Source organism: Malaya genurostris, chromosome 1, assembly GCF_030247185.1.
Source record: "Malaya genurostris strain Urasoe2022 chromosome 1, Malgen_1.1, whole genome shotgun sequence".
NCBI lineage: Eukaryota > Metazoa > Arthropoda > Insecta > Diptera > Culicidae > Malaya > Malaya genurostris.
The window spans coordinates 83,652,346-83,665,853 of record NC_080570.1 but is presented as its reverse complement, the minus strand read 5'-3'; the positions used below and the strand labels follow the sequence as shown (position 1 = coordinate 83,665,853).

The window sequence follows — 13,508 nt, the reverse complement described above, 5'->3', positions numbered from 1 at the left end:
AATACGAAAACAACTGACATGTTCCTTAACACTTCCGAATATCAATTAGTTGATCAATTGTATGAATTATGCAAGCATTCCCCTTTTTCACATCTTTCTCAAAAACGAAGAAGGCTTCACTTGATCTCGATTACTGTGAATTTCAAACAGAGAAAAGTGCACAAATCTAATCAAACAGTTCTAGATTTGCACTAAACTGAGGATATTTACCTTCGATTTGCGAGCAAGAAATCCTAATAGTTCTTTAGAAAACTTTTAGAGCCATTAGAACGGCTGATTTTGTGCGATGCTATCCACCGTTGTCCTCTTTTCGTTGTTTTTTCACCAATGCAAACAATTGGTAGCTGTGACGTAATCGCTCTTGTCGGAAGCGAAACTAGCTTTGCAAACGACACACAATACATCTGCTCGCAGTGGCGATAGAATCCAAACTGATTCAATTTTTGTTAAGAGGTTTCTTTTTATGTGATTTCGTTTGTAGCTTTTTCACTAATAGCCGCATACAGAATTTTAATGTCGATTATTTCATTATGGATTTGCATTTCATTGAAAGAAACTATCAGGATGCTGTACGGGATTCATTCCTGCCTTTCAGAAGGACCAAATTGTGGAACTCACTACGATATTAAGCACTGTTTGAAACGTTTTTCTCGAACGATTTGTTGTACAGTAGCAGATATTTTGTTCTCTTCCTCAGAACGCGTTCTGATTGGCTGGTGTTGACATGGGTCAAATGAGACAGGTTTCTCAATAGTGTACTCTTGAAATACTTCAATGCTTTTTCTAGCTTCAGATGTTTAAGTTGAAAAATTTCGGTTCTATTCGTAGTTAGATTATATAAATCCTTTCACAGATCACTGAGCTATGAGCTTTCAAAATACGACGCAGGCAAACGCGCCTTATGAATTATCCTCTTTGATACTCGTTTATACCAAACATTTCAGAAAAGTTTAATTTTGAATTATTTGAGATTATGTTACACAACTAAAAATTTTATCATAAAACTGTGATCATATTTTCGATGGCATGTAGCAATAATTAATGATTCGTTAGATACAACAAGAGATATTCACGATCAAAAACTTATCACTCTCTCAGAGGGTAAATTTTGAAAAGGCGCCCCATAGTAAAGTAAGTCGTATTTACGACAAAACAGTGTTTAGATTAACTAATGAATACCAACATACTAATATGATATTCGAAATATATTAGGTTTAAAGTACTATGTAATGGGCCTGCCACGGCGGAGAAAAACTTATGCCTATGAAATAAACGTATTTCTGGGAAAAAAAACTTTATACAAATTGAAAAGGTTATGTTTGTTCATGCCCAAGGAGAGTTTATTTTATACAATTTTGAAAATATAAGTATTATGAGAAACGCATCATTACACCACTAGGTGGATTGAATAGGTTTTTGTAAATGCCTTGAAATTTTGTAACTTAGAGAGCGTTTACGTATAGAAAAAGTTGCGAGAGCTTTCTAGTGTTAATGTCATCGTGATCGGTCGTGTCTCGTACACCACACTGTAATTTTTTACGTCGTTTTATCACTTTGTGTCTTTCGAGCTCTTGACTTTTAATATTTTGTGAATACAACATTCAGTTTTTATATGTGTTATCCTAAATTCATATTAATTCTTGTGTCCATTAAAGTGGTAATTTTGTATCATTTTATGCATTTCAGATCAATGATACTGAGTCGTCGATCTAATGACGATGATTACAGAGATGGCTTTACAAAATGGCCATTTATGACAACACACACCTGGGGAGAGTATCCATCAGGTACCTGGATGCTGGAGGTAAGAAAAAAAATTAAATATTTCACCTTTAGAAAACTAAGAAAAAAGCAATAAAGGCCGCAAAATACCGGTACTAAAGTATTAACCTTCAAACACTGAATAAAGAACGAGTGTCTCTTTAATGTCAATAAAACACAATACAGAAACCCTGGTTTAATCCACTTAGCAATGGTAGCAAATTCTCGCTCATTAGGCTTATCATCCTCTATTCATCAGCTCACCTCATGATTTAAGATGCATTCCGCAAAATGATGGTGAAGATGAAACTCATCACTGATTTAAACACACACACACTCACCTATACAGATCATCACTGACACCAAACTGCAATGGTATTGATGGTTCGCAGTTTTGATCATAGTATCTAACTCTCATTCCGATTTCTAAAAAGTGAGTACTAAGTTTGGCATCACCGTACTGAGCTACGCTGGCGGGTGTATATTTACACTACAGAGCTGCCAACACAACCAAGATTTTCGGTTTTGTTTTTGCTGGTACTCAAAACGAGCACGAGCATTGATGTACCAAAACGAAAAGCGAACCGTAGCTTGATTGAATTTCAACAGGACGTGCAGCATACAAGAATATGTGTTGAGAGTTGGATTGAAATAACATCGATTCAAACATTGGCTGTCCATGGTAACTCTGGTGGGTGAGAATACTAGCGAGACAGTGTCATAAGAATCTGATGCAATGTACAAATCGTCTCTCAGTGAGTTCTAATATTTGACGTACACTCAGAAACAGGATAGTTTGTTCTGGCGTGAACCAGTATAACCAATTAATAAAAATGGTATGTTTGAATCATAAATTTTAGGATTCTTTTACATTTTTGCATCGTCGTAACAGACGGCCTGAAGATTCAAACACCAATCTTGGGTTTTTCCCTTACTGAGTCAAGCAAACCTCTGGCACAGTGGACGATATCATTCTTCGCCACTCGTGGGATTCAAATGATTGAAACATTTGAAAAAAATCCTTCCATGGCCCGTATAGGCAATATAATTTATATTTGATTTCTTCTAGTTGTTGTATGATAATTGCTGGAGATGAAGTGTTCATTACTTTAATTGATAATGGTTAGGTTACAGCAACTATAAACCTATCCAGGCTTATGAAAGAAGGTAAAGCTTCTATAACTTTGGTTCAAGAACCATATTTTAGAAAGGAAAACTTCTACGTTGGAAAGTTGTTAAACCCAGTCTTCGTTGCCTTCAACAAGAACGGTATGACTAATCCACATGTAATGTCTCGAGCATGCACACTTGCAAATAGTGCTCTCGATTTTTCTCTCAAATCGGAGCTCACAATTTGAGATAGTTGTACTGTCACAGTTGGTATGAGTATCGATGGCATAGACAGGAAATATGTCTATTGTTCGGCATATTTACCGCATAACCAACCCTCGCAAAGCGACGACTTCAAAAAGGTTGTATCATTCTGCTGCAAAAGTGATTTACCGTTTATGATCGGCAGTGACATCAATGCTCACCATATCGTTTGGGCCAGCATAATCGAGAGGCTCTGATATGATGAAATTTGTGAGCAGTACAAACCTGCACATAGCCATAGGAAATCGTCCAACTTTTGCAAGATCTAGAAGAGAGGAGGTTTCGTTAACTTCGTTAACTGATCATAAGTACAACTTGTTTGATCATTCAAACATTAAATTTGATATTGCCACTATATCAGGAATGTTAGTTTGGGTGTGCATCCGCTACATGAAATCCAACATGCTTACCAGCGTGGAAAGTCCACTTCAATCCTATTACATGATGCTGTGTACAACATTGAAAAAGCTTTCTCACAAAAGCAATCTTGCTTGGGAGTTTTCCTAGATATTGAAGGTGCCGTCGATAACGTGCCTTTGAATTCAATTCTGGAAGCAGCCCGTGGTCATAGCATACCTCCAAGTATCACAATTTGGTTAAACGCAGTGCTTAGCAATCGACTCCTTTGTTCATCGCTTCGACAAGCAGAGATTAGAAATCTGAGTGTCTGTGAGTATCCTCAAGGTGGTGTACTATCCCCACTTTTATGGAACCTAGTCGCTGGTGGTTTGTTAAGGAAATTCAATAACCTTGCATTTCCGAATTACGGTTTTCCCGACGATAATCATATATTGATGACCAGTATAAACATTAACACTCTCTTTGATTTAATGCAGCAAGGCCTGCGATCTGTTGAGCAATGGTGTTGTCAGGTTGGGTTAACTGTAGATACGGGTAAAACATCAATGGTGCTTTTCACTCATCGTAGAATAATCACAGGAGCTCGTCCATTACAGTACTTCGGTTCAGAGGTTACTGTGATTGATCAAGTTAAATACGGGGTTATTCATGGTTGAAAACTGAATTGGTCTGCTCACACTGACTTCAGGATCAAAAGAGCTATGCTAGGCCAATGCAGACGAGCTTTTGGATAATTATGGGGACTCCACCCAGATATATTTATTGGATCTACACAACTATCGTTCGACCAATTTTAGCATATGGATGACTTGTATAGCGGCAGAAAAGAGAAATACTACATGTGTTCTTAAAACATGAAGAATTATCTTAGGCACACCGTCTTATGGTTATAGAGCTTTGGAACATTAACCCTATAGACAATGCTATTAGTCACACTCGCTTGTGGTGTCAAATGGTTACCTGAGATGAGTATTTACTTGCTCCTAGTGACCTAACTCTCACATGCAGTTTTCCTTTCAAAACATTCAATGTGAGCTATCCTCTTCGTGAGGAATGGTTTTTGGTTATTTGGAACGACAAAATGATGAACACATAGCTTGTTATACGAACGGTTCTCTGTTGAATGGTCGTTCTGGTGCTGGTGTCTACTATCGTGAAATGAGGTTAGAGCAGTCTCATTCAATTGGGAGGTACTGTATTGTGTTCCAACCAGACATCTACGCACTTCATCAGAGAATCTGTGGGAAGCGAATTTATTTTTGTTTCGACAGTCAGTCAGTTTTAAAAGCACTCAGTTCGATTGATTCAAGGTCGAATCTGGTGATCGCATGTCGAACTCAATTAGAAGACCATAGTATTTATTCTATTATTTATTTAATTTGTCAAGCAAATGTAGACTACATATAAATTGTTTACAATGTTCACTTACATGCTACGCATTATTTCTAGGACAAAGCTGAGATTTTATTTGATTTTTTGACATAGTAACATCATGATGTTCAGAGTATTGATTATAATGGCGCATTATTCGATTGACTGGACTGTATTTCACATCATTTGTTCTAATATGTTTTTCTAAAAATAATTCCCTGGAACGTAGTTGACGGCTAGGTATATAAACATTTAATTGCAATAATAATGGAGCTGATTGAATGCGTTGAGAAATAATGTCGCTGATAAAATAAAGCATTGCAAAGTCGTGGTTGGTAAACGACTGGACAATGCGTAATTCAGGCCCCAGTGTGACTCTTGGCCTCTTGTCCAGTAACTCCTATCACTACCTCCCCGCGGTGCCGGCTGGGGTACTAGCAACCATAGGAAAGATCGGGTAACCAACCCTGGTTTGCCTTGGTCGTATACTGATAAGGAAGCGGGTCCTCTTTAGAGAATGTCGCAGCATCTGTACTCCATGTTAGGAGCGGCTTCAAACAGCGTCTGTTCTGGTATTCAGCGGCTGAGTATGAAATGCTGCATTCCGTCCAGCTAAATCCAAGGTGGCAACCCCAATAACGTTTTCGTCCTAGTGCTAGTTGGGACGTTAAACAGAGCAAGCACGATGATCTTCCGGCGAGACAAAGGATTGGCGTAGGCCTAATCAGCCACCCGTAAAATAATCATTACAAATAATACAGGAGAGAATACGACCCGGAACAATCGGCATAGACCCACGCGACGAAATAAGGACTACGATTGGAAGCTTGGAACATGGAACTGCAAGTCGTTAGGTTTCGCAGGCTGCGACAGCATGATATACGACGAACTACATCCTCGGAACTTCGACGTCGTAGCGCTGCAGGAGCTTTGTTGGACGGGACAAAAGGTATGGAAAAGCGGACATCGAGCGGCTATTTTCTACCCAAGCTGTGGCATAACGAACGAGCTGGGAACTGGCTTTATAGTGCTGGGCAAGATGCGCCAGTGAGTGATTGGGTGGTAGCCGATCAACGCTAGAATGTGTAAGTTGAGAATTAAAGGCCGTTTTATTTTCAATTATACCGTCATTAACGTGCACTGCCCACATGAAAGGCGACCCGATGACGAGAAAGAAGCGTTCTACATGCAGCTGGAACAAGCCTATGACGGCTGCCCACGCAGAGACCTAAAAATTGTCAGCGGTGACGTAAATGCCCAAGTAGGAAGGAAGGCAATGTACCGACCGGTAATCGGGCCGAACATAAACATAAAAATGTTCGCATCTACCGCAGTGCGAATATAGATTCGGACCACTTATTGGGTGCTGTATGCATGCGCTCAAAACTATCAACGGTGACTACCAAACGTCGAAATTGAACGTCGCGGTTTAACATCGCGCGGCTCCGTTAAGCTGGAGTAGCTCAAGATTACGCGCAGCAGCTGGCAGTGCCACTACCAACGGAAGAGCAGCTTGGTGCAGCTACTCTTGAAGATGGCTGAAGAGACATCCGTTCTGCCATAGGTAGCACTGCATCAGCAACGCTAGGTGCGACGGTTCCGAACGTAAGGAACGATTGGTTCGACGACGAATGTGAACAGTTAGTGTCCGAGAAGAATGCAGTTTGGGCGAGCAAGCTGCAACACCGGACGAGAGCAAACGAGGAGCGATATAGACAGGCGCGGAACAGATTAAACTCGGTATCCCGTAGAAAAAAAGTGCCAACAGAAAGATCGAGATCGCGAAGAGATGGAACAGCTGTTCCGTGCTAATGACACAAGGAAGTTCTACGAGAAGGTGAACCGTTAGCGCAGAGGCCATGTTTCACAGGCCGATATGTGCAAGGACACCAACGGGAATCTTCGCACGAACTACTGTGGGGTGATCAAGAGGTGGCTGTAGTATTTCGACGAGCACCTCAATGGTGATGTGGTAGAATACGAAAGTGCCGACGCGGTAATGAACTTGGGAACGCGTGCGGAGAACGATGAACTGCCAGTCCCAGACCTCCAAGAAGTCGAGGAGGAGGTAAGCCGGTTGAAAAATAATAAGGCCGCTGGCGTTGACCAACTACCAAGCGAGCTACTAAAACACGGTGGTAATGCACTAGTGAAAGCACTGCACTGGGCCGTTACCAAGAACTGGGAGGACGAGATTTTACCGGAGGAATGGATCGAAGGAATCGTGTGTCCCATCTACAAAAGGGTGACAAGCTGGATTGCTGCAATTACCGCGCGATAACTCTGCTGAACGCCGCCTACAAGGTACTCTCCCAAATCTTATGCCATCGACTTTCACCGATTGCAAACGAATTCGTGGGACAATGTCAGGCAGGATTTATGTGCGAACATGCTACCACGGACCAAGTGTTCGCCATCCGCCAGGTTTTGCAAAAGTGCCGCGAATACAATGTGCCCACACATGGCACGATTTTCAGAAAGTCCGTCCAGCTATTTGGTTTCGCTGATGATATTGACATTATAGCACGCAAATTTGAGAAGATGTGAGATGCGTACATCGGACTAAAAGCTGAGGCCAAGCGGATCGGACTAGACATCAAAGCGTCAAAGACAAAGTACATGAAAGGCAGAGGATCGAGAAAAGATAATGTCAGCCACCCATTACGAGTTCTGATCGGCGGTGATGAAATCGAAATAGTCGACGAGTTCGTGTACTTAGGCTCATTGGTAACTGCCGATAATGACACCAGTGAAAACATTTTAGGTACACTTTTTTGTCGGTAATTCACCAAATTCGCTTATTATCAGAAATTCAACTAATTAATTCTAACAGTTAAGATCTCTGAGTAGGATCCGAAAGGAGGAGTTAGAACGCGCAATGTAAATTGGGTTTAACCAATGGGACTCGTTGTGTCGTGTCGGCCATTGTATATTTTGTGGGTAAGAGAGGAAGTAAAGTTCTTGAAGAGCGTGAGCGGGTGTGATACGAAGAGGAGAGAGCGATAGTATGTTGGGTTATTCTCGTGAGTATTGGTTTAAATTAGTGAGAGTGTGTGTATTGCTGAGTTACTGTCATTCTAGGTCGTGCTGACCGGTATCGATTGTGGTCGACGGTGAGGCATGAGGGAGGTGTAGAAGAGGAAAGTGACACAGGCTGTTTTGTTTTGTGTTCTGTTTTCGATAACATAACAATTTGAAACTTGATGCTTCCTTGTGCTAACATTTTAACACATGGATCAATAAGTCCCGAGACTAACAATGGAAACAACATATTTTTTGCAAAAATTTTTTTTATTCATCAACATAATCACCTTTTAGGGTGATACAATGGTTCCAACGTTTTACCAATTTTTCAATACCATGTTTATAAAAAAATTATCTTCCTCTTCAAAATAAGCTTCAGTTTCAGCGATTTGAGCCAAATCTTTTTCCCAGGAGCATTTTTTTAAGATCAGCAAAGAGCCAGTAGTCACTGGGGGCTAAATCTGGCGAGTATAGGGGGTGGAGAAGCAGATCAAAGCCCAATTCGTTCAATTTCGCCATTGTTTTCATCGACTTGTGGCAGGGTGCATTGTCTTGATGAAAAATTTTTTTTTTATCTGCATGTGCGGTCGTTTTTTTGCGATTTTCTCCTTCAAACGCACCAGTAAGTCAATATAATAATCACTGTTGATCGATTTACCTTTTTCAAGGTAGTCAACAAAAATCACGCCATGCGTATCCCAAAAAACTGACGCCATGATTATGCCAGCTGCGTTTTCGGACGCTTCGGACGGCTTTCGCCAGCTGTGCGCCACTCATATGACTGTCGCTTCGACTCTAGAGTGTAGTGATGTATCCATGTTTCGTCCATGGTCACGTAACGACGCAAGAAATCTTTTTTGTTGCCAGTAAATAGCGATAAACTGCTTTCTGAATCATCGACTCGTTGCTGTTTTTGTTCCATTGAAAGCAATCGCGGCACCCACTTGGAAAAAACCTTTTTCATGCTCAATTTTTCATGAAGGATAGTAATATCTGTGTCATCTCAGCAATCTCACGGAGCTTCACTTTACGATCTTTCATTATAATTTTTGTCACTTCACTCACATTTTCCGGTGTAATGGCTTCCATAGATCTACCCGAGCGTTCCGCGTCATTTGTATCGGTACGACCACGTTTCAACTCGGCGAACCACCGACAAATCGTTGCTTTTGATGGACAAGAGTCCGGATAACATTTTCCAATCCATTGTTTCGCTTGCACGGTGTTTTTACCCATTAAAAAACAATGTTTTATCAAAACACGAAACTCGGATTTTTCCATTTTTTAAACAAACTTCAAAACGACTTCACTCCAACCTCGATAAATCTGCTGTTTCTGGTCGGATCGACTTAAAATTTTGACCTGTTTCAAGCAAATGTTAGTACTCTAGAAAGACGTGGTAAACTATATCGTTCAAATGTATTTCTATTGGGTTGAACAGGTGGTCTGTTATTGATTTTCTAATTTCTTTGTATTATGTGTTTGTTTGCTATTTCGTGTGATTTGTGTAGTCGATATTGTAATTCTTTATTGTACAGGTCGAAATTATATATCGGTTCAATTTTGTCTCGGTAGGTTTCTTGTGGTAGTCTGGCTTTTACATCGAACACTAGTTCGTAGGGTGTATACCCATGATCTGAGTGTGGTGTTGTGTTATATGAAACTGCATAGTATTGTAACCAATCATCCCAGTCAGATTGATGTTCGTTGATAAAAGATCAAAAAAAATTCCAAGTCTCTGTAAATTTAAATTAATGTATAACATTGATACTGAGTGGCATTTTTATGCAACTTCTCATAGTAAAGGACCACTGATGCACTCGGGGGTAATTTAAAGCGAATGACACGACGTGAAAGCTTGGCTAAACTACATGATCACCCAATTATAAATGCAAAACAATTATATGAATGGGCAGAGCAGAGGCGTCGAAATGAATTCACGACCATGTCTTTTTGTTACGTGTCACAAGAAGAATATGAACGGGGTGTGACCGAGTGGAGTAGTGTTTATAAGGATATCAAAATGATTCCAGGCACACAGAAATACCATTCTTTCGTTCCGATTTCAGAAACCACAATCGTCACAAGACTGTATTCGAATGACGATGCACGTAGTACTTGTGGCGTAATCGACATTAATTTGATCATCCCAATATGCCAGTATTACACTACACTCGATATCCTTTTGCCTACTGTAAGTTATGATTAGACAAATAGGCCTGATAGTTCACTATCGTCCGAAACTAGTCCGTCTGTATTCTACATCGGAATAGCCACACTGGTGACCCCGACGTGATCGTTACGGAAATTATTCGTTTCGCAAGTTTTTTATTATATATTTCGAGCCACATACGCGAAAACTCCGTACTTTATCTACATCGACAGCGGTTATTTCGACATTGGTAACCTTAATGTCACTTCTGATTTGACAGAAACTTAGATTTATCCTTCCGCTGAACGAAAATGGTTGTGTATACGCTTGAGGAACACGTAAAAATAGTGCAGTTTTACTTTGAAAATCATTTTAATCTCGGCGGGTATGTTAATAAGTGAAATTGCCGCATCTGGGGGACGGAATACCCGCACGTTATCATGGAGAAGCCGGATTTAGGTCTGGCGGCATCATTGGGCGATTTTTCTTCAAAAATGAGGCAGGAGCCGCCACCACGGTCAATGGCGAGCGCTACCGCGCCATGATTAGCGATTGGTTCTTCCCGTTACTTGAAGAGGAAGACTTTTTTTTTTCAATAGTATAATATATATTTTTAGGCACACTGCTTAAGCTCTTAAGATTGTCCCGGGTTGGCGGTTCAACGCATAGGACGCTGGTCTTACAAGCCAGTTGTCGTATGTTCGAGCCCCGACCTGGAAGGATTCTCAGTGTCAGTAGGATCCATAGTACTAGCCATGCAATGATTCTGTACACTAAGAATCGGCTGCGAAGTCTGTTGAAACATAAAGGCCAAATTCCACCAAAGGAATGTAATGCCATGACTTTGCTTAAGCTCTAAGATGCCAAGGGTATTTCCTAATCTTAATTAACGACTAACTTAAAACTAGAATAGTATCATTAGATTATGTCGTCTAGAATTTATGAAAAAAGCTTTTAGCTGACGTTCGGCAGTGGTCGGTGAATTGAATATTGCATGACTTCCAGGTGGTGCTATCTATGGCCGCTTCCTTTCGGTTCGTGTGGGTCCGCGGGAAACACCCCCAGGCTACGAAGGCCCGGCGGGTGGCCCGCATGCTGGTCATCGACTGGAGCGTAGGACCGTAGGCGGTGATGGTGATGTTACGAAGATTTGAAAAAATAAAAAAAGTAAATATTCTGGAAACCGAGGTAAATAGGGGGTATGGAAACAAAATGTCTGAAAACTACAGAGATCTAATTAGTTGCCATCGAGATGGTGAAGAGACGGGGAAAGGGGGAACGAAAAGTTAGTGACAAAAAAAGATCTTGTTAGTTCCAATGAAGATGGTGGACAGAGACGGTGATCGAAAGAATCGGGCGAATGTTAGTGTCGAACCTGTAGGTGGGGATTATACCTTCTGAGCGAGGTATAACAGATTACACTTGGATATTAATGTGTTTGAGATACTGGTATATAAGCAGCATATAAGAAATATCCCGACTAGCCAACACATCTCGGACCGGAACTTCAGGTGGTCTACCTCGGGCCCTTAGGGAGTCCTTTAATAAAGACCTGGCGTCACGATACTCCGTACACATCCATACGACATGCTCGATGTCCTGATAACCATCACCACAAGCGCAGAGACCGCTCTCCACGATTCCAATACGCCGGAGATGCGCGTTGAATGTGTAATGGTTTGACATGAGCCGAGACAACACACGAATGAAGTCACGACTCACGTTCATCCCCCTGAACCAAGGTTTCGTCGATACCCTAGGGATAATGGAATGCAGCCATCGTCCCAGTTCGCCATTGTTCCATGAAGTTTGCCAACTTTCGAGAGTTTTCTGACGAGAGATACTGAAAAATTCATTGAAGCAGATTGGTCTTTCATAAATATCACCATCTAATGCGCCCACCTTAGCCAATGAGTCTGCCTTTTCATTGCCCGGAATGGAACAATGCAAAGGGACCCAGACTAACGATATTAAATAAGACCGTTCAGATAAAGTTCTCAAATGTTCCCGTATTTTCCCCAGGCAATATGGGGGATACTTTCCTGGCTTCACTGCGCGGAGAGCTTCTATTGAACTTAGACTGTCCGTGACAATGAAGTAATGGTCTTTGGGCAAGGTTTCAATGATCTCAAGGGTGTACTGAATAGCAGCTAATTCTGCGACGTAGACTGAAGCCGGATCATTGAGTTTGTACGAAGCGGTGATGTTCTGATTGAAGATTCCGAAGCCTGTGGACCTGTTGATGTTTGATCCGTCAGTGTAAAACATCTTTTCACAGTTGACTGTTCTGAATTTATTATAAAAAATATTTGGGGCCACTTGAGGGCGTACGTGATCCAGGATTCCACGAATTTCTTCTCTCATGGATGTGTCGAAAAACACAGTAGAATCAGAAGTATCCAAGAAATGAGCACGGTTGAAAACAAACGAAGAAGGATTAATATTCTGAGCCATCTAATCAAAATACAAGGACATAAAACGGGTCTGAGAATTAAGCTCGATAAGCCTTTCGAAGTTTTCAATCACCATTGGATTCAAGATATCGCATCGGATTAGCAATCGATATGAGAGATCCCAGAATCGATTTTTCAACGGTAAGACGCCCGCGAGCACTTCGAGACTCATCGTATGAGTCGACTGCATGCAACCTAAGGCAATACGCAAACAACGATACTGAATTCTTTCCAGTTTAATGAAATGGGTGTTCGCGGCGGATCGGAAGCAGAAGCATTCATATTCCATTACGGACAATATCGTTGTTTGGTACAGCCTGATCAGATCTCCTGGGTGGGCACCCCACCAAGTTCCGGTTATTGTGCGAAGAAAATTGATTCTCTGCTGGCATTTTTGTTTCAGATACCTAATGTGACATCCCCAGGTGCCTTTGGAGTCGAACCAGATCCCGAGATATTTAAATGTGAAGACCTGAGCTATGGTTTCACCCCCTAGTTGAAGCTGTAATTGTACTGGTTCTCGCTTCCTTGAAAATACTACCAGCTCAATTTTTTCCGTAGAGAACTCGATACCCATTTGAAGAGCCCATGTCGACAAGTTGTCGAGGGTATCTTGTAATGGTCCTTGGAGATCGGCAGCTTTGGGTCCTATAATGGACACAACGCTGTCGTCGGCAAGTTGTCTTAGCGTGCAAGATGTGTTGATACATTCATCAATGTTGTTTACGTAAAAGTTGTATAAAAGGGGGCTTAAGCATGAGCCCTGAGGAAGACCCATGTAACTGAATCGTATTGTCGACAAATCACCATGTGCAAAATACATGTGTTTCTCGGACAATAGATTATATAAAAAGGTGTTCAAAACCGGCGAAAGACTATGCTGGTGCAGCTTCTTAGATAGGATATTTATAGAAACTGAATCAAAAGCCCCCTTGATATCTAGAAATATTGATGCCATTTGTTCTTTACGAGCAAATGCCATTTGAATTTCGGTTGAGAGCAACGCAAGACAA

General features: G+C 41.2%; 1 protein-coding gene across 6 annotated transcripts in view; it reads left to right on the top strand.

The window, feature by feature from the left end:
* Positions 1-13,508, top strand: part of LOC131440647 (neuroendocrine convertase 2) — a 457,599-nt gene that overhangs the window by 419,739 nt on the left and 24,352 nt on the right. For all 6 annotated transcript variants that reach the window (XM_058612109.1, XM_058612115.1, XM_058612110.1 and 3 more), the window contains exon 11: positions 1,687-1,804. In XM_058612109.1, the coding sequence (XP_058468092.1) occupies positions 1,687-1,804 (118 nt within the window). The remainder of the gene's footprint in view (positions 1-1,686; positions 1,805-13,508) is intronic.